The sequence below is a fragment of the Balearica regulorum genome, chromosome 2, assembly GCF_011004875.1.
Source record: "Balearica regulorum gibbericeps isolate bBalReg1 chromosome 2, bBalReg1.pri, whole genome shotgun sequence".
Lineage (NCBI taxonomy): Eukaryota > Metazoa > Chordata > Aves > Gruiformes > Gruidae > Balearica > Balearica regulorum.
This window is the reverse complement of record NC_046185.1, coordinates 68,541,832-68,566,723: the sequence shown is the minus strand read 5'-3', so window position 1 is coordinate 68,566,723 and position 24,892 is coordinate 68,541,832. Positions and strand designations below refer to the sequence as shown.

General features: G+C 41.9%; 1 protein-coding gene across 1 annotated transcript in view; it reads left to right on the top strand.

The window, feature by feature from the left end:
- The window catches only part of GALNT12 (polypeptide N-acetylgalactosaminyltransferase 12), a 48,840-nt gene continuing 23,948 nt past the window's right edge, over positions 1-24,892 (top strand). The window contains exons 1-5 of the mRNA XM_075744644.1: positions 1-545; positions 14,033-14,202; positions 14,915-15,104; positions 18,344-18,529; positions 20,886-21,003. Of these exons, the coding sequence (XP_075600759.1) occupies positions 169-545; positions 14,033-14,202; positions 14,915-15,104; positions 18,344-18,529; positions 20,886-21,003 (1,041 nt within the window). The 5' untranslated portion in view covers positions 1-168. The remainder of the gene's footprint in view (positions 546-14,032; positions 14,203-14,914; positions 15,105-18,343; positions 18,530-20,885; positions 21,004-24,892) is intronic.

Sequence of the window (24,892 nt, the reverse complement as noted above, 5' to 3'; positions counted from 1 at the left end):
GGGGAGGAGGGAGGAGCCGCCGGCGGAGAAGCCGGGCGGGTTTCCTGGCGGCGGGCGTGTAGCGCGGCGTGGGCAGGTCCGTGAGAACTTCGCCGAGTCCTCCCAGGGCGGAGAAGTTTTCGTGTCCGTGTCCGGGAGAGGCTGCCAGCGGCCCGCCGCCTGCTCGGCATGGCCGGCCGCCTCGGCCGCGGGATGTGCTGGGGCAAGCGGGGCCGGGGCTGCCGGGGCGGGGGCGCGCTGCTGGCCCTGGGGCTGCTGGCCGCCGTCTGCTTCCTCGCCTGGCGGCACGGCCCGCCGCCCCGCCACGCCGCCCGTCGCGCCCCGCCGCCACCGCCCGCCGACGTCGACCTGCTGCGGAAGCCAGTGTACGCGAAACCGGCCCTGGACCCGGGGGCGCTGGGCGAGCTGGGCCGGGCGGTGCGGCTGGAGCTGAGCCCGGCCGAGAAGCGCCGCCAGGAGGAGAGCATCCGCCGGCACCAGATCAACATCTACCTGAGCGACCGCATCTCGCTGCACCGCCGCCTGCCCGAGCGCTGGCACCCGCTGTGAGTACCCGCCGCTCCACCTGCCGCCCCCGGGCTCCGAGTGACCCCGAGGGCAGGTGGGGACGGGGGCCCCCGAGCCGGGGTTGCCCGTGGTGCGGCTCTTCCAAGCAGAGGAATGTTGGGTGGCAGCGGTCAGCGCGGGATAATCGTGTCTCAGCTGCACCTCACTCCGAAACGTGGAGGCTTTTAAAACTTTCTTTCCCTCCGAAACACTTTCAAATTGCTGCGCTTGCTCACGAAGTTAAAACCGTCGATGATTTTGCCTGGCTCCCCATCCTCCACAAAGCAGAACAAGTAGCATGTTGGTGCGTGTGCAACTCGGGAGAGGTTGTTTTCCTCTGGTAGCCCTGGCAGTGTGGTTTCAGCCCTGAAGCTGTGGCATGCCGCCGCGTTTCTCCCGCTGCGGTCCCCTGCGTAGGTCACTGTAGGCAGCAGCGTACCTTTCCAGTCACTCCCAGCTTTACAAATGTTGTGCTTCCCAGACTTCAGCTTTGCGTTGTGTTCACGTGTCTGGTGCCACGCAGTATAAAGCAGGCTGTTTTATCATCAGATTTACCGGGAGCAACTGTAGAAACGCTCACAGAGATGGATAATGTTCTTGTAAACTGGGACTTTGGTTGTTTCTGGATACTTCTGGGATAATTTATATTTACAAATTATACTTGCAACTGTGACGCTAATGCCAATTGTAAACTAAGGATTAGGTACTGTTTGAGGAGATGATTCTGGCACGTAGGCAACAGTTCAGCGCGGTCGTGAAGTCAGCGCCGCACAGCGGGTCCGACTGTACGCTCCGTTCTGGCCTAACGCAAATCGCGTTAGCGTAGCCGAGCGTTTCACCTCAGCGTGGGCTGTCCCGTGAGCGAGCTGGTGAGGGGAATGGGCTGACCCGTCACGGGTGTGTGCCTGCAGCCAAAGGGGTCAGGACAGAGCCATGGCTCCAGGGTGCTTTCCTCTCTTTCACCTGGGCTTGGCTTCAGCCAGTTTATTTCGTTGCGGCAGGTTTGTGTGGTGCGTTATGGTAGCAGAGAGCTGTGGAAAAAGCAGAGCTCTGTCTCTACCGTGCGTTCGCTTTACATTGATGTGTCCTGTCTGGTAGTTCACCCAACTCTAGTTTTAAGTTCTGAATCTAAAACATGAATCCTATGATAGCTCTTAAAAAAAACTGCAATGCAAGTGCAAGGTCTTTTTATCCTGACGGTACACTTGTTCTTAGTTATCTTTTATTCTTCCCTTAGAAGCAGTCTGTAGGCCATAGGCTAAAAAGGACTGTTTTAGTAGCATTTCTACAGGAAGAATTTAAATCATTTCAATGAATTATTTTGGACTCCTGCCATTTCTCCCAGACAGGATGTTGGAGGAAATGGGAGATCACAGTTGAGCAGGGGACATTATGGGGGGGGAGGGGGAGAGATTCTTGAAACATAAATAATATAAGCAGGCAGATGGATTTTGATATGATACCATTTTTTATTTGTATATTTGGATGTCAAAATGATAAAATGTATCCAAACCAAAAGGATTGCAAAGTGTCAGTGACATAGTATCAGAGATAATTGCCTTCTGAGGCTGGGGCTCTGTTGTACTGCTGTAGTATCTGCTGGCATGTGCTTCATGCCTTTCCACGCAGTTAAGTCTAAATTATGGCAGAAACATCATAGAACATTTATCCAACTCACACAGCAAATGTAAAGAAACCCAACCAAACCCCCCCCCCCCCCCCGCCAATCTTCCCCAAAGACAATTTTGAAATAAAGTTGTTAACTACGTCTCTTAAGAAGGAAGACCGTATAGGAGATGGAAGTTTAAAAAAAAAAAGTATTGAAAAAAGTATCACCGACCCTCCAGTGATAGAAAATTCATTGCACTTCAGTGTAAGATGGCTGTACAGGTTGAAATGTCAAGTCTAGGAAAAAAAAAGTGATCTTTTTTTAATTATTATTATTTTAAGGTTGGTAATGCTTGATCATTTATGATCTTTAATGAACATTTGGGTGATGGGTGAGGCTACAATAGTAGGAAATAAGTAGTAACGGTAGACTTTAACTAGACTTCAGCCATCCACAAAAATGATGCAAAGGCTAAATTTTCAGATGTGATCAATGAAACAATTTTGGTACTTGAAGACCAGAAGGTGACGAACACACCTTTTTTTTTTTTTTTTTTTTTTTTTTTTTTTTTAGAGGAGTACTGGAAGAGAACCAGAGAACTGTGTGCTGGCAAGCCTTGGATCTTTTCCAGGCATATTATTTACAAATTGTGGTAAGGAGAACAATTAGTAGCAGATAGATAGGTGTGGTCTATTGAGAAAGAGTCAGCTTGGCTTTTGTCAAGGATGATGTGTCTCACAAACCTATTGGAGTTCTTTGAAGGTCATAATTCTATAGATAAGGAAGTGTGTTGTTATTTCCAGAGGCTTTTGATGAGTTCCTTAAACAGCTATGAAGTAAGGTAGAAATTCCTACATTTATAAATAACTGGATAAAAGCTGGGAAACACTTGTTTGCTTTCTTTCTTTTTTTTCTTTTCTTTTTTCTTTTTTTTTTTTTTTTAATAGTGGAGGGTCACTGGAAAACAGGTCACTGCAACAGGTTGTCCAGAGAGGTTGTGGAGGCCCCATCGCTGGAAGTGTTTAAGACTAGGTTGGATGAGGCTTTGGGCAATGTGGTCTAGTGGAGGGTGTCCCTGCCCACAGCAGGGGGCTTGGAACTAGATGGTCTTTAAGGTCCCTTCCAACCCAAACCATTCTATGATTTTTATGAAAAGTCCCACAGAAATGTGTGTTGGATGCAATGCTGTTCAACTTATGGCATGGATTCCATAAAGAAGTGACTAATTTACAGGTCTTCAGCCTGAAAAACAGAGGGTGCCTCTTCCTGACCCGCTGCGATACTAGGTCGATGCATGAAGTGGATATAACAAATTCTGTTACCTCCTCGTTCCAAAAATCCATTTACTGTGAAGCATACATGAGTTATTAGTAGATATTATGCTTGGAGACTTTATTCTGGGCTATGGACTTTTGGCCTGTTTTCAGCATATTCTTACGTGTGTGGAAGTAAGTCTGGAAACTTTAGATCCCAGGAGAAAGGGAGGATGAAAGAAAGGGGAATAAAGACAGGCAACATCCCCACCACCTGGATGCCCCTCTTCTCCTTTTAATCTTAATGTCCTCCCCCACTCAGCAGTGAACCCGCTCTTTCGGTGTGAATTTGTGAAAATCACAAACATGTGAATCTAGTGAAAACTAGGATTTTGCTAATAAGATTGAGAATATCTGAACCAGTAAGCCTTTAAACCTGGTCTGCAAAATTACATATACAAGCTCTTGCTTTATCAGAAACTGATGACAAAACTTTTTTCACTGCTACCTGTTGTACGTCCTAGACCTGCTATCAAACCAGAAATGTGGCAATAGTTATTTGCTAAAACTTATGTCTGGTAATACTGTGCAGGAAGAGAAGGAGAATAGTTTGACTGAGATTACTCCCCGAAATAATGTATTGTTTGACAATATTTGACTATGAATCCTATACAGATGTTATTTACTTTACAGCAAAGTTACTTCAACTTTAGGTGTTTCTTCTACTAATATATTCCTGCCAATTTAAATATTTGAAAGACCTTTATTCATTCTTGTTTTCACAGACCGCTGTAACCTGTTTTTTCTGAGAACTGATCCTGTTTCTGTTGAAACACAGACTTGGAGAACTCGACAACTTCTGTTGTTTCCTTTAGACAGTTCCTGCCTCCTTTAACTGTCTGCGCTCGTGGTCAGCAGCTGATAACGCTGTGTTTCATCACACAGAAACTCTTTAGTTTTACTGGTGGCTAGAATGGGCTGTATGTGTATATATATGTACCTGTATGTATACATAAATGTATACATCAATATATCTAAACATATGTATAGACAAATTAAACATATATATAAACTATAAAAAGTGTTCTTTTGGTAGAATCTTATGCATAAGAATGTAAGGAAATTACTAAATGGTGGTACACGAGGGCTAGAAGTGAAATATGCCATGGGGTCAGAGAATGACAGAGTTTGGAAGGAACCTCTGGGGTCTCTAGTCCAACCCCCTGCTTGAAGCAGGGCAACTTTAGTGTCGGCATGTCTTGCTAAAGGCCATCCTTGTCCTGTCAAATTTGAAAAGCCTCCAAGGATGGAGATTCAACAGCTTCTCTGGGCACCTCTTTCAAGGCTACACCACTGCCTCAGTAAAATTTTTTTCCCCAAAAATTTGTCTAGATGGCCCACGTTGTCTTCCCAATGTGCATCCTTCGTTTCTTGAGTTCACGCGCCTACGGGAAGCAACCGTTACAGTAGGCTTAAGACGAGCAAGTGTCCTCCGTCAGACATTGACCTGCTGAGGGCTGTGTTGGGGCTGATGCCCTGTAAGTGCAGCGCAGTGGGCTCTGGGCCGAGCGTTTGGCCGCTGCTGCTCTGCCTTCCCCCTGCGCACCGGCACGGCCGCGTCCCGTCCTGTGCTTGTTTTATGGGACTGCAGGATCAGGCAGGCAACTGGTCAGGCCTCTTAAACAGCCTTTTAGAGTTTATTACACTCTGTAAGAAGTACATTTCCAGTTTTTCTGCTTGGGTTCTTTTAGATTAAGGACTGTTCTCAAGCATTGTTCCTGATTTTAGGCATTCTACCTTCCTCCCCCCCCCCCTTATTTCTGACAGTAGGAGTGTATTGCATATTTATTTATTTCAGGGATGGTTTCTGTAAAATCACACCAGCTTTCTTCTGGTCAACTCTTGTTACAAAAAGAACAAGGCAGGGATAGGCATTTTTGTGCCAACTCAGCATTTTATGTTGTCTCTTTGATGGTAGAAGCCTGAATCAGCTCTTGGGCGTCTCACTCGTCCTCACAAGCAAATGGATTTGTTAAGTCTTTCCTGTCTTCCTTACCTGGCAAATGATTTTGAGTAGCCACAAAAGCCCAGCAAAGTTTGAATGTGGTCTGCATAATAATTAGCAGCTATAAAAGAAGTTTTAGATATTTGTTCTTCAGTTCTAGATAATTTTCTGTGTTTTGGAGAGAGGGTTTCTTTATACATGTTTTATATATAGGTATGTTTTAATGGATATATTTAAGTAGCTGTATATATATATATTTAAGTGTCTGTGTATATATAGGGTGATAGATATACACAAATTCTCAATTTCCGCTGTCTCTATCATTTATGCCTATAGTATTATTTATTTTTTGGGATGTTTGAATTTAGAGTAACAATCTTGGACTAAGATTTTTCTGCCTTTCAAAACCGCTTTTTCCGTCTGTTCCCAGATTTGTGTGTGATTCTCTTACAACCTCGCTTGCTACCATGTTTTGTTAACTGGGTTGCAAATACCAAATTAAGCAGGCTGCTCACCTGGTAGTATCTCGCTAGCAAATTCCCAGCATAATCCTCGAGATTAGGTTTTGGTCCTTCTTCTACTCCAAAAATTGCAGCATCCAGTTTTGATGGGCCCATTGCTCCTGCCAGGAGTTTTAACCTGACCCTGTTCCAGGAAATGGCGCAGCAGCCGGGTGTTTCCTCCCCAGCCCACCGCAACTGCCTGACTTCACCCAAAAGTTTCTCTTTCATCCGTTACCTAAAGGTGAAAAAATAACTTCAGTGACCTTTTTTGCAGCGCGTGTAGTAAAAGCGAACTCCTAGAAGAGCTTATCTGCAGCAGCTTGACCGCGCCGGCGCGTCCCGTCCCTTCCCTCCGTGCGCGCAGCTGGTTGCACGCCCTGCGCCCAGGGCTTGCTGTGCCGTAGGTGTTCCCGTGCTTTACATCCGATCAGAGTTCAGAAGACACAACACTCTTCTGCTGAGGAGCAAATGCTTTGCGTAAAACACGTATTTGCTGTAGTAGTTTTGTAACGCTGTGGTCACTGGTTTGGGGTTGGGTTTTTTGTTTTGTTTGTTTTCTGAGCTTTTCTGGAATGGATAATTGGTTACTGGTAACTACGTTAATCTTAATACGTTTTAGGCATTACTTTATTGTTAGTTGGCAGGATTTCTTGCATTTATAAACAGGCTTTAGACCTGCAAAGCAGTGTGTCTCTGGGACATCTCGTTCCTCCCCTGTACAGTTAATTGTGGGAGTAATACATTTGCAGCATTGGTATTCTTTTTTTAAATAAGTAGGCTTGCATTTTATAGCCGTACAGAATATACCAATGCTTCCACAAGCATTTTGATATTTTACTATTTTTTGTTTCCTATCATCTATAAAAATGCATCAGTTTTCTTTGTCATTATGATCTCATTTAATAGTCAACTGCAGACATTTTCCAGAAGAGCTCACATGATTATTTTTTTGACCGTTTTTCTTTACAGCTTCTGGTAGAGATCCTCAGCTTCCTCTGATGTCTAGATGAGTGTTTGGTTTCTGTTGATTTCATTTTTAACCTGACAAAGTTCCCAGATCAGTGATAGTAACTACAAATCATGATTTTTTTATTTTTTTTTAATTCAAATAGTGCTTTTACTGTACGTGACTGTAAGGACCGGGTGCATTCACATCCTACTATTAGCGATGGTTACAACAACTTCTTTCATTTTTTGTCTTTCTTTGCAAAATGTTTTCCTTGTCCTGAGTCAAATTACTCGCATCAAAGTAAGTTTCTGAATGTAAGTGTAGGAAATTGTATGGCTCTGTGCAAGTGTTAAGTGTGTCTCACTACCTTGGGAGAAAATTGCAAACACAGGCAACCATTTGAGCAAACTGAAACCACTGTTTCAAATCAGCAAAATAAATTTGTTTTTTTCCTCATGGACACATGCAGAAATGCCTTCTCGTCTGCACATCCAGAATCTAGATAGGGCTAGATAGGAACTTCTGTTGCCTTTTTCTAACAATTTGGAATTAGGAGGATCTATAGATTTCTTAAGTTTGTGGATTTTAGGATATAGATTTAGTCCACCCTCATAAATGGGCTTTCTAGACAATTTTTGTCTTAATGTATTTTAGTCTGCCTTAAACAGACTTGCTTTTCTTTCCCCTCCCCCAAAGTTCTTTGCAAATATTTTCTTCTATATCAGACTTCATAGCTTTCTTCTTTGCTTCTCACAATGTTTTTATGCTAGCCAGCGCGGCCCTTTATTACCTGAAATCTTAAAGCAGTGGTTGGCAGTCTGTCTTTTCGAGACCTTATTGCCACTGGGAGAATTATTCTTTAAAACATTAAATAATCTGGAAAACCATTTCAGAATCTAGCTAGCCACTGTTTTCAAAGACTTGACCATATCACAGTGTTGTAGACTGAACTGGGGGGCTCTTTTCTAATGAGGTTTGGGGAGCATTTACCCGGGCTGCTGGGCTGGGAGCGGATGGTGGGGAAGTGTGGGCCAGCATCACTTTAATTTGTGCTGCTTACGTGTATCAGCCTTGCCCCGAATAATTTGGCCATTCTGGCAGTTATCAGCACCTTGCTGCTATCTGCTTTGCTAATCGGACCGAGACACACCTTCCATAAACGTCAGCGCCTTTTTCGGTAATATCCAAAGACACGTGGGGTATGTAGGTGTGCAAAACCAGGTGCAGCCTTTCTGTGCTCAGATAAGACTTTTCTTTTTTTTCTTTTTTTTTTTAAGAAAAAAACCAACAAAAAGCCCAAACAAAACCAAAACCAAATCAAACCCAGAACTGACAGTTGGTTCAAGGTGGTTTTATGTGAGAAAATAAATCAGCATGAAAAGTTGGGTAGTGTTTGAAAGAGATAAGAATAATCTGATTTATCATATCCTTTAATTCCACTGGAAGTGTTGCACTTCTGTGTCCCAGGTTTTGATGTAGTAGGGCTGCGTCGCTTTTGCTCACACACTGGATTTTATCCATAGGTTGCTCTCCCCCAAGGAGGGGTAAGGAGCAGCAATCGAAAACACGCGTTCAGCCTGGAGTAGGTAAGACTCATGTTAAATCAGATATAGCAGTGACATATGCTGTTTGGAACTTCCCTAGAGAAGCTGCTGAATCTTGAACTTTCTGTACCTTCAGGCATTCATAATGAAACTTCAAAAGCAAAACTTAAAAATTTCAGCAGTCTAGAACATTTTTTTTGATTGCTGAGAATAATTTTAACATCTTGATTTTAAATACAGGCTTTTTTCCATTAAAAATGTTCTAGTATGTTATTTCTAAAAGAGAAGTATACCTTTAGAAAGCATGAAATAATTTGAGCCAATTGTACTCGTAACAAATCTTTGAAAACTGACAGAACATTTCATACTTTTTTTCTTAAAATATTAATAACTTGGCATATAAAACGTAAAATTTGGAGATTAAAAATGTATTTTCTCTTACCGTATCATTGTTGCAGTTGTGGTGAAAGTCTTGCATAAAAGTATGTCAGCAACCATTCCTAATTAACTCATGGCAGCATGCCCGGTGTGCACACATTCGTGCTCTCTCTCCCCGTGTATAGATACGCATGTCTGAGAGAAACAGTTCCTTACAATGAAATAAATAGAGTGATTACATTAATTGACACAAATGTTGTCTAAAATAGCCCATTTAATTTTGTTTAGGCATTTCCTGACTGATGTCTCCTTAGTTTCTAATAAATAACCTGTTGTAAAACTTGCTAACAGAAGATTTTGTAGTGTAGTAGATTTCAAGGTTAAATTATTAAACTTGTCAGCTGTATAGGCTCGCTTAGACTGTGACTTAGAAATTCTGTGTAAAAAGGTAAAAACCAAAAAGCCACAGGAATGTGGATGTATGATGATACACCTTTACGTGCTTTGCTTCAGTTTGCATTTTGTGGACGTAGACATTTAGGTAGGTGCTGTAGTGAAAGATCCAGGAAAGATGCTACGTAGGGAACTTGGTTTCGTGTTCAGGCACAGTGTTATTCTTTCTCTCCTCCCATCTAGGAATTTAAATATTCATGGCTGAATACAATTAGAATTTTTAAAATGTAGATGTTTACTTTATTATGAATTGATAAACAGAAGCTGTGTTTTGGCATTTCTTGTTTTATACCTGTCTCTTAAGCCGCAGTGATCAAGCAGGAGGATTCCTGGGACATCCATCCACCCAGCGTGGCAGAGAGGGAAAGCAAGGAGGGTGCAGAAGGAGCAGGCGGCAGCGGCTGCTGCTGCTGGAGCAGGGCAGTGTCCCAGCCCCACTCCCTGGGACGTGGCAAGGGGCAGTCCTGGCTGCCTTGTCTCTGGGTACACCTCCGCTGTGCACGACGACTCTGCTCGTAGATTTTCTAGTGGGGCTGCAGAGAACAGGAGCCATCGGAGGGCAGAGGCTGAGATGATGTTGCTCCTTTGCATCGCGTTACCCGTTACCGTTGTTATCCATTATATATCAGTGTTTTTTCAGTGAAATCCAAGTGCTATTTAAAGCACGCCTTTGTTTTGTTGGTTTCGAAAAAGCTGCTCGCATGTGCTGGCAATGGATTTTTTTTTTTTTTTTTTCTCAGTGACTGATCCCGGTATCTGGTAACTTTTCCCAAAGTCAGCTTGACTAGAGATACGTGTACTTTTCAGAAAGAAACGATCCCACTCAACATGCACACACTTTTAACTTAAGTGTTGTGGGTTTTTTAAATATATGTAATTATTATTTATATAAATAGTAAAATTCCTGTGGTTGAATAAGGTAATGAGAGTAGCGAAGAAATACGTTAGACTACAAATGACAGGGCTCCTGCATTTATTGTCTGTGTTTGGAAATGTCACGTTTACAGGCATCTCATTTCCTCGTGTCTATGTTCTGTTTTTATGAACTGTTACGATAGTTACGATAACTAGGTTCAAGGTGATGCATCAGGCAGCCAATAGTAGGGACTGTAGGTAGTTTCCTGTTGTTTAACTTCAGCCGTAGAAAAGTTAAGCGTCTGCTCTGTAGTTAAACCTCTACAGACAAGGGGGGAAGACTGGCTTTGCTAGGTAAGAGTCCTAAGGAGGGTGAGGTGTATCGCCTCTGGATTTGTCTTTATGGACAGATTAGCTCAAAGATAGCACCTTGCTTTCAGATGGCTAACGTGAGTTGCAATTAATCCTGTCTTGACATGATCCCCTATATTGGGAAAAGGCAGTGTTACGTGTTTGAGGGTGGCACTGGAGAGCACCTTAGTCAGAAGCTGAGAGCATCTTGCAGTATAGGCATTATAAATACACATCTGCAAAACCCCCGTTTTTGGACTGCTGTCACCAGTTTGTATCCTCCCTGTCATATTAATGACATATTGTAACTGATACGCATTTGTTTTTCTGAATAACTCGAAGTAGGAGTGAAATGATTCACTTGGAAAGTAGGAGCTTGGATACGTGGGTGACACAGAGCATAAAAATACATCCTGAAGTTTGCAAAGGTGAATCCAGAAGATGCACTGCTAAGGTGATTCTGTTGTAAATAGGAGTTGGGAAATGGAAAAGCTGAGTTACAGCCACTAGGCTTTAAGTCAGGTTTTATATGTGTTGTGAGGGGTTTTTTTGAAGCTTGTGTATCTTGTGAAGTGGTAATGTTTAGTGTCCATATGCATGTTGCTTAATTGTTATGAGCCACACTTGTAAGCATTTCCATTTCAGGGATTTGTGTTGTTTGTTTGGGGTTTTTTTTTTGTTTTTTTAAAGATTTTCTTACACTATTGTTTTTCCAGGGTTTAAACACTTTAGGTTTTTAATATCCCCAGTGGGATTATTTTTTAAGGCTAGGCAAAACTCTCTGAAATTTCTTGCAAAACAGAAAGATGAGGAAAATTATGCTTCACTTTACAAACAATATTTGAGACTGTGAGCAGCTGAGATCTTGTAATAATATCTTGTAATAATCTAGGAAGGGATATATGTTTTTGAAATAATTTCTGAGATAAACATGCAAATCTGCATAAAAGTTGAAGAACTTTGATTTTTTTTTTTCCCCTAATTTCTTAAAAGTTTTGAATTTTTACTTGGTCGAAATGTGATGATTAATTTTCGCCGAAGTCAGCTTAAAGTACTTAAAGCTAAGCTTTTGGTCGTGCTCTGTGTGTTTCAATATGCAAGGTGAGAGGCGGTTTCTTTCTTCAGCGGGTTGCCAGCCTTGTCCAGCCGGCCTTTTTGGGGGGAAGCGTGCTGCAGGGGACCCGGGTGCCAGCCAGCAGCCTGCCCTGCCGAGTCACTTCTCTGCGCTCGCCTGCTGCCTTCCACCACGGAGCTAGTAAATAAACTGCCCTTTTTACTTTTGGCCTCTTTCTTGACTTCAGAAACCGAAGGAACATGTGTTCTGGTATGCCCCGTGAGAGGCTGACCTTTTCCCGCGGTGTAGGGTATGCTCATTGAAGGAGGCAGCAATGCACAGTGAATCACAAAACAGTTTGGGGATTGCCTTGCTCTGTGCCAAATTATGTTTCCTGTCTTCAGCATGTAATTTTCAGGCAAATCCATTGAATTCTTTAATCTGTAATTAGGCTCATGAGCTTCTTTAGACCTTTTGGATTTCCTTTTTAAAATAATGGAATACAACATTATTATTCCATGAATCTTTCTGACACATTTTCCAGAGAAAGCTTTCCTGCACGTTTTCCATTTGTTTCTTTTTTCCTTCAGTTTTCTGAAATGGGTAGGTAAAGATCCCATTTCCATCAAGAAATGAACTGAAATTACCTGGTACAAGTGACTGTGATATATCAAGAATAATTTTTTCCTGGCAGTACTGAGCATAAATGTTTTTCAGTAGACTAAAGTAAATATGCATTTCTAAAATTGGATTCATAGAGTAGGTTTTTCTGTGTTTAATAAAAAGAAGTCAATTAAAATGTCACTCCTTTTTTCATGTGTTAATACATGAACATTTGGCAAAATAAGTCACTTCTGTCACCAGCCATCGGTGTGAGGCAGTTCTCTGTGTGAATGCCCCTCTTTGCCTCAGGACAAGTTACAGCCTGGAGGGACGGGCATTTTTGTACTTCACTGTCTAAGTGCGTGTGTATCTACCTATCGATGTATATCTGCAGGTGTGCATGCATGTGTATGCATCATATACGATGAGTGTCGTTGCGTAGCATTCCTTTCATGTTTAAGAAGCAGCCTTCTGTGTGCTTCCTCTGCCCAAGTGTCATTTCTCTTCATTGCTTCCTCATTTGCAGGTATTTATTATGAAAGTACTCTACAGGCTTTTTTTTTGTCCTAAGAATTTTAATTTTAGGCATATTCAGATTCAGACTTTTTTTTTTCCTTTCTGTACCACAGATCTTAAAAGATACTGTGTAATCTTTAAAGAAACTTTGAAGAAATCTTTTTTTAATTGCAAGCACAGCAGCATTAAATAGTCAGTAAATATATTCTCAACGTGCTAGAGGTAAGCAGTTTTCTTTTAATGTCATTTTCTGGGTGTTTTGGGGAATTTTGGTGCCCCTAAATTGACCTAAGGGATTTTACTGTCATGTTTTCTACTGATCAGTTCTGGTTTGCCTCTTCAGCTCCCCGTAGCATAGGTTTTGGAGGACTCGCTTCTGTTCTGGTAGGAGTGATGTCCTACCCGCTTCAGCATCTTTCATGATGTAGTAGTCTGGAGAAGCTGAAGTATGTCCTTCTGCCCTGTACAAGCCTTGGTGACTCCAGGCAGTAAGCTGGAGGCATAAGGAAATCCAAACATCTCTAAACCATTTCTGTTGGTTTTTAACAAAACTGCTTGTACAGAATGCCCTAAGAAAAGGGGAGAAATAATAATAAATACCGTTATTATTTTAGAATTCTTTCAGACCAGGGGAATCTTTAACAATTTACACATTTGGCTCAGCTAGAAGTTTCCTGGTATCCTTATGTTCATTCAGGAAAGTTCATTTATGTATTTATAGGAGATACATTCTGGAGTTTAATCCAAAGGTTTGCAAACTTCCTGGCTCTCTGTAGAGCCAAACCCATGCTTTTCTATGTCTGTGTTTTTTGTGGATTTCACTATTATATCTTGGCAGTTCTGTGGTCTTCCCAAATTCTACTTCAGTGTACATATGTCTCAGTTCTGTTGCCGGTTTTTTTTCCACTTTATATGTTGCTGTTCCTTCACAGTTATATTTTTACTGTCTAGCACTTGTTTTATTTTCCAAAGCACAAGTTATCAGTAATTTATGCTACTGTTTTTACTGCACTGAGGTTTTATATTTCATTTTTTTTTTTTTTTCTTCTTTTCTTTCTCAAATATGAGGCATGTTTTGTCCATTGCTTGTTCCTCTACTTGGGGTAATTTTGTGCAAAGACAGCTGCTGCACATACACCAGCCCAGAATACCTCCTATTATTTTTCTTTTTAGACCTTTCTGGGGGTTGCAGAATTTTAGTCATAATGCTGCTGTGGAAATGGGTCTTCTGGAAGACCAGCTTCCTGAAAGTGTTTGGGTGACTTTTCCATGTGCATACAGTTTCTTTAAGATCCTTTATATATTCTTGTTTACAGTTACTAAGTAGCATATGAACTCTTTATTTGAGAATGGTTTTCTGAAAGTTAACAAAGGCTTTTGCACTTGTACTAAATGTAATCCCCTCCTTAACAGATGCAGAGAGAAGAAGTACGATTACTACAACCTGCCGAAAACCTCCGTTGTGATAGCTTTTTATAATGAGGCTTGGTCAACACTTCTGCGAACTGTTCATAGTGTTCTTGAGACATCTCCAGATATACTTTTGGAAGAAATTATCCTTGTAGATGATTACAGTGACAAAGGTAGGAAGAATAATTCTAAATAATGTTGATTGTTGTTGGGGTTTTCTGGTCAGCCAGTCACAGGAGCAAAAGATATGCTGTTTGGGTGATGTGCTATAAAATTGTACAAGATGGGCATCTGATTGGAAAATGGGTTTTCTCGTAGTGTGCCAGTGAAAATTTTGAGTTCTGGACCAAATTTAGTTTAGAATGGGAGAGCACATTTGCTGTGGTGTAACACGAGTGCTTGCATACATAGATGACCCCGGTCTGGTTGAAGCATTTCAGGTTTCCTAATTTGAGAAAGTTTTGATTGCTCTAATGTTTCACTGGTGTAAGGTATAGTAAGGAACTACCTGGTTATCTGTTTTCATTTGACTTATGGGACACAAAACAATGCTGGCATTTTCCACCACACGTGAATCGTGTTAAGAATAAAACTTTTACATGGAAAAAGCTTTACGTAACATTTGAGACTCAATTAACAATTTGGAAATGAATTGCAGAGGCAAACATGAAGCATTCCATTTCTTAAAAGTAATCTTAACTTGTGTCCATCCAAGTTCTGTGCTTTTTCCTTGTCCTTTCTGAACACAGGACCAGAGTTCAAAATGCCAGTATCTTTAAGGCACTGTTGTAAGTAATATGCCACTGAAAAAAGAGCTTTCTGTACCATGACGTGAACCAATTGTTCCAGAACTATATTCTTCCTTTCTTTCTTTCTTTGTTACAGAACATTTAAAGGAGGCTTTGGAAAACTACGTGGCTGGCTTACGCAAGGTTCGTCTCATCCGTGCAAATAAGCGCGAGGGGCTGGTTCGAGCCCGGCTGCTGGGGGCGTCTGTGGCGAAAGGCGACATCCTGACGTTCCTGGACTGCCACTGCGAATGCCACGAGGGATGGCTGGAGCCGCTGCTGGCGAGGTGAGGTTATGCTCCGGGCTGGTTTTCTGTCTCATTGCAGAAGGAGAAGAGGCAGTTTGGCATGCTTCTGTAGTGGAAAAATCACTCTTTGCAGATGTTTACTGAAGGTTACTGCAGTCTGGTCCGTGAGGCACTGTGGGTGTTTGTCTCCTGGTGGTGGGGTAGCGAATGAAGTGTGGAAGAACAGGAGGTGGATTTTTGTTTTCTCCCGAGGACCAAGCTGCTCTTTTTCTTCAGAGGAAGGGAAAGTTTTGTTTTCAGGAAGAGGAACCCTACCCCCAGCTTTGAAACTGCCTTGGCAAAGGTGTTTTCTGTCAGGCTGGGTGGTGGATGAGAAGAAGGTCTGGAAAGGTGCGTGCCCTGAGACATCCCTATTGCAGGGCAATATGCACATAAGCAGATTGGAATAGAAGTCAATAAACTCCATCTTCCTTGTCTTGAGCGAGTCCATCTTTCCAAAGTGGTTCTGATCTAAAGGATAGGGAGGAGTTAATGTTATGTCAACACTGACTTTTCCTTGGACACCATCTGTTCTGGGACACTGTACTTTACAGCTATGTAGTTTTTCATCTATACTGCACATCTGTTGGGCAGTTCAGAAAACATCCATTAACTAAAAAAAAAAAAATCAAAAATACCCCCAAACTCCCTAAAACCCAAAATACTAGCTCTCTGTTACAGCTTAGAATATTCTATGATATTCTTGAAGCCTCACCTACGTGTAGCCAGCAGCCATACATGCACTTTTTCCTACAGTTGGTTCAGCCACCGGTACACCTCACGGCAGCACCCTGCCGCCCCCACGTCGCATGCAGGAGGCTGTATTGCATTTGCCCCTCTTGCTGACAGCTTATGTCTTTACCCCCTTGGATGCCATTAGCGGACACTGATAGATACAGTACCTGAATCAGACCTGCTGGATATTGTGTGTAGAAAGCCAGCTCTCTTTAAAATAGAATTACAAAAAAATCCTTTCCGCAAGGTCAGTGGTTTGATTTGCATCCTATAAAGATTCCCACCAGGTAACGTAGACTTCACAGAAGGACCAGAAAAACCAGCCCTATGCAGACTGCAGAGAGACTTCCAAAAGCGCGTGCTGTCTTGAGGCGTGCAAGTCTTCCTGATTCCTAGCGGAACTTGTGTTCTTAAACTCCCCATGTCCATTTGAAATTGTATCTGGAATAATGTTTTACTGTCTTTTTTTCTTAAAATTGTCATTTCACTTATTTCTAAATTTCACACCTAGTATATTCCAGATAACTGTGGGTTAACTATGAACAGTATAGATAGTGTGAAGAAAGGGAAAGCGGTAAAAAAATCAAAGAATAAGTGTGGTTTTAATGACTGTCCTCTAAAGAAACAGTACATGCAGCGTGGAGGCGATTCTGTAATTTCTTCACTACTTTAGCAAACCACTAGATGGCAATCTTGAGGAAGGATTGGGATAATATTAAGTGTACTAAATCATCTTCTGTAAAAAGTTAGCCCTGGATGTGTCTTGGAATTTTTGCCTTTCTTGCTGCAGATACAGATGTACATCTCTAAGGTGATGTTTGCATGGCATATCTGACCGAAATTTATGGGAGCAGTACAACAGTGTTCGCATTTTGCAGTGCAAACACAGTTGTATTTGTAAGTTGCCTGTGCATTGAACCATCTAGTTAATTCTTAACTTACAGAAAAGGTGATGGCTTTTCACTTACCTGATTCCTATTATAACTGCAATCACGTGCCAGCTACCTAATTTTTACTTCTTTTCCTTTACAGGAGCAACAAATCAATTTTTACATTTTGTTGGGATTTTTTTTCCTCTAGGTACATATCATTCTCATTACTTTGTACGTAAGTTTTATGCAAGCGAGACAGGAGATAGCAATATTTGTATAAGCCCTTTTGTGTGCTCTGCCAAACAGGATTTCAAGGGGAGATCATAAAGAAGAAAACAGCTGTGTCGCATCGTCCCTCCAGCAACAAGAGACTGTTTCATACTGAAGGCAGTCTTTCTCAGCTCAGACAATACTTCTTTGGAACTGCTGCTGTTCTCTGCTGCGTTTAACCACCACAAGCTGCTCTAATTTCAGAGTCAGAGCCCCTTGGTCAGGCTGTGGGTTTTAAGCTTAATCCATGAGGAACTTGAATGACAGATACATCACATCTCTTCCTTGTTTGGCAATATAACACATTCAGTTTTCCTTCTCCTCTGGAAATCAGAAGATGCAGGGCTAAAACAAGTACCAGCATCTTAAAGTCAAACAAGTCACTTTGTTTCACTGAACTGACAAGAGATGTCCAAGACTAGTGTAGAGAAGATTGCTAAAGAGTGATTTAAGAGAAAGACCTTAGCTTGAGCTTGCATGCTTGAAGTTGATCTCTCCTAGTACTGAGAATGGCCTTTCCAGAAGTTGAGGTGAAGGCAAAGGGTCCCACTGCCTTTTGTAATGCTTTTGGAAAGGAATCCAGAAAACCCTGCGTGAGTGTTGAGAAATGGGAGAAAAAGGTTTATCTCTTTGCAGAAGTAGATGTGCAAGAAATGTCATCAGCTCTGATGTATTCTGAGTATGATAAAGATCTTAACTATCTTTAGATCAGCCTTGCTGATAGGTATGTCATTCTGCAGTACTATCTTGTTTCTCCTTTTTATCTCCTATGTTGCTGGGCTTTCTGGAGGTCTCCTTCAAGTGTGTTTCACTGTTGGAAACCCAATTACCATGTTGCACGTTTTTCTTGTTTAAGCTCATGGCTTCTTTTTGAGTTACTGTTGTAGTGCTCAGTATAACTTTTTGCAGGTGATCCCAGTTACAAGAACAAGGATGACTTTAAGGGCCAAAAGTCTAGCTAATTTATTATTCATCCTTGCAGAACTATACAATCATGCTGCTCTCTTAATATCTTAAACACAGCTACCTGTACAAAACAAAATAGACATTTTTGTTGAGAATGTGGTGCTGGCCGTGGTAGCCAAGCCAGATGCTACATGTGTTATCTCTGGCCCACCTCGCTTCCACTGTCCAGGAAGATTGATGCTTGTCAGGTACCTACAGCTGACTCCATCCTGATGCATCCTCAGCAAGAAATCGGTGGTTATTTTTGTGGCCATTATTTCCTTATGTTGCAGCATGAATTGCAAAGGAACAAAACTTCATGTTTGATATCTGGAAGCATTCTCTGTTCTTGACAGTTCTAGTTTTTTGAGAGAAGTTTCTAATGGAAGTCACCCTTTTCTTTTTGAAACATATTAGGATTGCAGAAGAAGAATCAGCTGTCGTCTGCCCTGTTATTGATGTTATTGACTGGAATACATTTGAGTACTTGGGAAATGCTGGTGAGCCACAGATTGGTGGATTTGACTGGAGGCTGGTCTTCACTTGGCATAGTACCCCTGAAAGAGAACAAAAACGGAGGAAGTCCAAGACCGATGTCATCAGGTTAATTCTTACGCATCTTATGAAACTGTGATTCTTATAAGTGTGTTTGATTTCACTTGGAAATGCCAGGTGCTGAAAAATATGTGACAAATGAGCATACTACTAAAAATTGCATATTTTGTTTAGTTCCCCTTTTTTTCCAAAATAGCTCCTGCTCACTGTGCTCCTGGAAAAATACTGCTCTAAAAGCTGAAATTCCCATGTAGTCTTCCATATAGAATCCTTATTGCACAAGTAGTCTCTTGATTCCTGCAGGCAAACTCCCATAGATGCTTATCAGCGCACGGAAAGGTTGTAACTGATTAACTAATACTGAAGGATATCCTCTGTGCGAAAGCAAAGAGATCCGCCTTGTAAAAAAATGTATCATGGTTAACGATGAAAAAGGGGGGGAAAAAAATCATCAACCAGTAAGAAGGCAAAAGTAGTTTTGAAGACTTTATCTGTGCTGTAGCCATAGTTGGTGGTTCCTTGCGGTGTTTTCAAAGGTGAACCAGTTTGCCAGTTCTTCATTGGCATGAAATGATAGAGCTCTACCCACCGTAGTTTCTGTGAAGAGCTAACTCACAGGAGCTTGTGTGGATGCCTTCCTTGTGTGTTTTAGTTTTGTTTTATTTTAAGACAAGTTGCAGTCAGTTGGTATTATTTGTCACTCCATGCTGTATTTTTAGGAGAGGTAAGGTAAGAGTACAAACAATGCATCTGGAAAATAGACACTATAGACAAAATCCTGACAGCTGAGGGTCTGTGATGTTCAACTTGGAAGTTGATGTATTTCAGCAGCGTATTGTAAGAAATGAAGCAGCTGTTTGGCATTTTTAACATCACGATTTTATTAGTCCTTTTATTTATAATCTGTTGTCTTACAGACTACAACAAATACAGAATGATTAATTTTTCTCAGTCTTTTCTAGGTCGCTTATTATGATAATAATACCGAATACTTAACAAATATTAATGAACTTTATCCTCAACTGAGAGAACTTTTTTTTTTAAATAGGAAAAGTGAGGCAGTAATTTAGTCCTTCTCAGCATATATTAGCCCTCCTTAAAAAAAAGTTTCAAAATAGAATAAATGTTTTTAAAGCTTTTAGTTTAAATACGATGCTTTTCTTCTCCATGACAAGAAGAATTGTTTTTGGCATGCCAAGGGGAAAACAATGAGGGGTAAAGCTCTATGGTAGCCCAAAGACTGTGAACTTGGCAAGTGTCTGGAGAAAGCAGCAGTGCTGAGAGCAGTGTCACCCACAGCTGCGCTTGGAAAAACGAGATCTGGAGTGAGACAGAAGAGCTTGACTGGTTATGGAGTTTGTTTGGGTTTTTGGTTTTGGTTTTTTTCCTTCTGTCTCACGTCATCTCATTCCATTCTTTGAAACAACTTATGACAGTGTATGACAGTGTAAGACAGTGTTGCTTCAAAAAGATGGCTGGTAAAATTAGTTTTGGGAGATTAAGAGTAACTGATTGCTGCAGCTAGCATTTGTTAATATTTACCTCAACAGCAATTTAGTAAAATTCATAACGTGTCAACTGAACTTAGTTCTAATCAGCATTATATGCTTGGCGCTTTAAAGAGGGTGATTTTTCTAAGACTGTAAACAATTAGGAGCAATATTGAACAAATACAAGTTTATGTATATGTGCACACACTGCCCTGCTGAAAGTACATCCCTTAAGTGCACTGTTGCTCTGTGCCTTGTGGTCTTTGATGAGGGTCTGGTCTTGACCCCTGATTTTCTTTTCCCAAACTTGGTAGTGTAACTAGTAAAAAGTAAGGGGGGGGAAGAAAAGATGGGCAGATCTTAGAAAGAAAAAAAATCTCTTGAGGGGCTATATTTACTTAATTCTGCTCAATTGATGTCTGAGAGTTTTTCCACTTGATATTAATGGAATCAGGAATGTTGTTATTAATTATTAAAGCACAAATATTTGTTTACTTACTACTTAAGTAAAATATATAAGGATACTGCACTAATAATTTCAGCGCTGACCAATACAATTCTGCCACAAAAAAGCTTATGTTCTACTATGTGAAGGTAAGAGACAAATCATTTATTGTTGCTCACATAGACACTGTGATTGCAAAAATTTATATTAACACAATGTTTATCTTCTCTGATTTCATTGTTATTTTTATTTTAATACATTCTGGAGCTTGTTTCAGATACAGTTTTTCATACAAAATTAAATTTAAATGGCCTAATGATAACCGTTCAGTGGCTGACAATTTGTATCCAGAAAAGACTGAGAAAATGGAAAATAAAAATACAGTCTATTTTTTTATCCATTGCATTAGTTTGATAATTTATATATTTTTGCTTTTTATTCAATTCAGAGTTACTGTTCTCTTTTATAGGTCTCCGACCATGGCAGGTGGATTGTTTTCTGTGAGCAAGAAGTATTTTGATTATCTTGGTTCATATGACACGGGAATGGAAGTCTGGGGAGGAGAAAACCTTGAATTTTCATTTAGGGTGAGTGGCTCAATTGAAAGGTGTTTTCCCTGAGAATAAAACCAAGTTTCTTACTTCTTTCTTCACATCCCTTTATTTAGTGAAATGGTGGTAATGTAAGCAAGTGTTAAGAGAGTATTTGGGGAGATGTTTATATGAATCTCTTTTCCTTGTTCGTACACTTCATTATGGCTGTATTTTCCTTCCGAATAGCCACTTAAAAACAATTTTTAAAAACATGTCTTTGTTCTGAATGCTAGTATAAAATGTAAGTAGGGGTGTGGTATTAGCAAATGAAGTTTACATCCTGTGGCTTGAAGAGGATTGTTGGAAATAAACATTTATAATTCTCTAATGTGACTCGGAGCTCTCATGGCAGTTGGTGGGAGCAAGCGGGAGGCAGCTGGTGGCAGTTACCAGTGGGGCAATACAAGCTAGCCCCTGCACTTCTTTAAGGCTTTATTCTGTTTCACTTGAGGAAAAAATTTGTATAAAGGTTATAAAAGGTGATGGGGAAAACCTCCAGGAGCTGTAGAGCTGTACCCCACCAGAGGGTAGACCAGATAAATAGCTGGAATGAAAAGGATTTCAGGCAGAGGAAGAGGGAGGAGATACGAGATGGTCCAGACTGATGAGCGAAATAGTCCTGTTCTCCTCCACTCTGCTGTTACCTGTGCTGCTGCTGATTCCTGCTGAGCACTGGCTGCCTGTGGTTTGCCCTGTATCACGATTAGCTTGGTGAAGCAATCCAGCGCTGGTGTAAGAGCGACAGTGCAGGGCCATTTTTGGCTTGCAGGAAGTTCACAACTTAGTATCCTGGATTTCCCTTCGTTTTGCTGCTCATCATCAGGTATGTTTTATGGTCATGTTTGCATTTCTGTGGGTCACTGGATTATTGGGCAGGAGGGTTGATGCCTTTTGTTTTGTTTTTTACCAGATGACAGCAGATTTCGGGGATAAATCATATTTTAATGTTACAAAACCACTTTCTCGAGAAAGGAGGCATCAGTGGACTGTCTCACTTGATGTCTGCCTGTTAACCAGAGAAGCATGGAGTCTTCCTGGCTGCTGTTCCTGTCTTCTGCTGCCAGTAGTGCAGAAATCCTAGCAAAGAGGACACAAAAATAAGGAAAGAGAAGGATCAGGGAGGATAATAAACACAGACCTAGAGTTGACATGGATTTTCTCTGGAGGGGGATTTCTCAGCTGGGATTGCTGTTTGATCTGAATTCATGACCACCTCCTTGCTCACACAGGGAAAAATTTCTGGCACTTAAGTCCAAACACACGGCCTACTTGTCTTGGTCAGTAAATTCAGCAGGCCTCCACCTGAAACTCAAAGAAGATAACCCACGTCCATCAGCTCTGTGAGCTTCTGAAGCAGGAGTCTCCCAACTGTCTCCAGTTGCGGTGTAGCCCATGTTGCTGTGTGATCTCCTCTTTCCACTGGAAGGGATTTCTTTTCTGTGAGATAAATGCTCAGTTATGGGGTCAGGAAGTATGAAATAGCTCCTCATTAAATTATTTTTATGCCTCCTTTTGAGAGGCTGCTTAGGGAGCTGGGGTAGCAATAGATTGGGTTCGTTCTTGGGGGCCCAAAGAAATGATTGTGCTCATTATCAGTCACAACCCCAGGTAGGCTAAGCAGGAAAGCAGCCTGGTGGTGGACACCATCCCCAGTTAACTCTGGCAAGGCAAAATTGTTTTTCTTGCTTCCTGAGGGATTGGAAGGGGTGATGACAATGAGGGAGTCATGCATTTTTGGGTACAGATGCTTGCTGACCTGGGGCTTGCTGTGTCTCTTACTTTCTTAGTTATGATGTATTGTAGCAGACAAATAAGCAGAGACGGGAGATTGCCAGTTTAGCAGCAAGCTGCATCAGAGAGCATGACACTCGCTATCTCCCATAACCGTAGTATAACAGTAGCAAGCACATTGGGTATGTGCATCTCCTGAGCAAGACTCACTCTTGTAGGCACTTGTTTGTGTCTGCTAGTGCACATGCACCCAGACTGAGCACCCGTGAGGTAGAGAGGATGCTGCTTTTGAAAGTAGTACTATATGCTCTGCCTCTTAGCAGAAATTTGCTCCTCTCCCAAAGCAGCAAGCTTGGAAACAACAGCCACAGTTGACAGAACTGGACATTACAGGATCCACTTCATGTTGTTGAAATGTCTGCAGTCTTCTGTGACCCTGGCTGCCGCAGATTTGGTGGCATCAAAATAGTTGTCCCCACACCAGTAGGAGTTAGGGCTGCAGGTACGCAGTGTGTCACACACCAGGCTGAGAGCGGGGACGTGGCTCGTGGCGGGTAAGAGAGGTGCTTAAATGACGAAGTGGATGGAGAGGCTGGTGTGGGGTCCCTGCAGGTGGATCAAGCAGCTCTCTTCTGGGAGGCCAATGGTTTTGCAAGACGGACAGTGCAATGGCCAGCGAACGTGCCTGGGTGTGTTAATTTTACTAGTGCAGATTGCCAGTAGAACCTAGGCGTTTGGATCGAAATTGTGCACAACATGCCATGCTTTCCTCTATTTGATTTCAGGCCCTTGTACTCGTGCTTCCCGTGGTGAGGGTTTTTGTGGAAGAGAGCAGAGCGCTATGATGTTGCTTAACTGTTCTTCTGGCTGCCCACAGTTCTGAAGAAGGTCAAGAGGGATAAATCAGTGTTAATTCTGTTGTCTGTGTGGTTTCTAGACCTGCTAGACCTGAAAATTAGGAACAGGGATACTGAAAAACACTGTAAATTAATTAATTGCTCTTCTTGTCTCTGAAAACACTGGCCTTTCCTGATGACATGAAAGGACTTGTCCTCAACCTACCTCTTTCTCGTACTTTGATTATTCTAAACTGAAGAAATTCTCTGTGGTTCTGAGAGGTGCAGCAAGGACAAGGCTTTGGCTAAAAGCACGATGACTAAGAGAGATGGAGGCTGCGTGCTGAAGGCAGGATCCGAGTCAACGTGCCTTGATTTCGAATTGCTTAATGCTATTTGGCTGGATAAAATTTCACTTCGTGGGCATAGTGGACATTGAAACTCCTCTTTCTGAGGGATGCAAAACGTACCTTTCATCTTCCCGCTCCTGTACATGGAGCGAGGGGAACCTAGTTGCAGCTTTCCCTCCTAGCCCTGCTCTCTGCTCTTGGTCCTGCTAGCAGCACTGCAATGTAAGGTTGTTTCTGGGGACTGCTGCTTGATATGCCTGCGGTTTGCCTTTCAACTCTTCATCAAGACATGAGAGAAAACCATGCATGTGCAAAAAGGCAAAATTACCTACTGATAAGTCCTGTATTCTGTTGGCAATTTCATTGCCCACAGGCCAGGATGACACGCTTCCGATTGCCTGGGGTCTTCTCTTTTTTGATCTTTTTGGCATTATTTCTTTCTGTCCGGATCTGGAAATCTGTCTTGCAGTTGGAGCAGCCGGGATGGGCTCATGGGACTGGGGAGGCCCCTGCGCCCACTCAGCTCCCAGCAGATCGTGCCTCAGCACCATGCAGGGGGGATCAGCCACCATCCAGCAAGCGAAATTGCAGCAGAGAGGGGCAGAAACAGAGTATTTTCTGCAGTTTGGCTTTGTTCAGGAGGTAGCATCCTTTTTGTATTTTTTTTTTTTAAGGTCTTCCAGAGTCACCTAAAATGTTAGAATGGAGGTGGTAGAGCTTATAGAGCTTTTCTTATTTAGAGTTCATTGACCCAGCAACTAAGTTGTCCAAAGACCCTGGTAGGGATGGGGATCCCCAGGTGAGATCTGTACTTTTACTGTAGCCTTTTGTAATGCCACCATCTGTCATCTGCATGCATCAAGATGAAAATGAAAGTAAAAATGAATGTCACCTTGTTTTTGTGCTGCAGAAAAAAAGTACACTTTTATAATGAGCTGTAAGCTAGACAGATCAAGAAACATATTT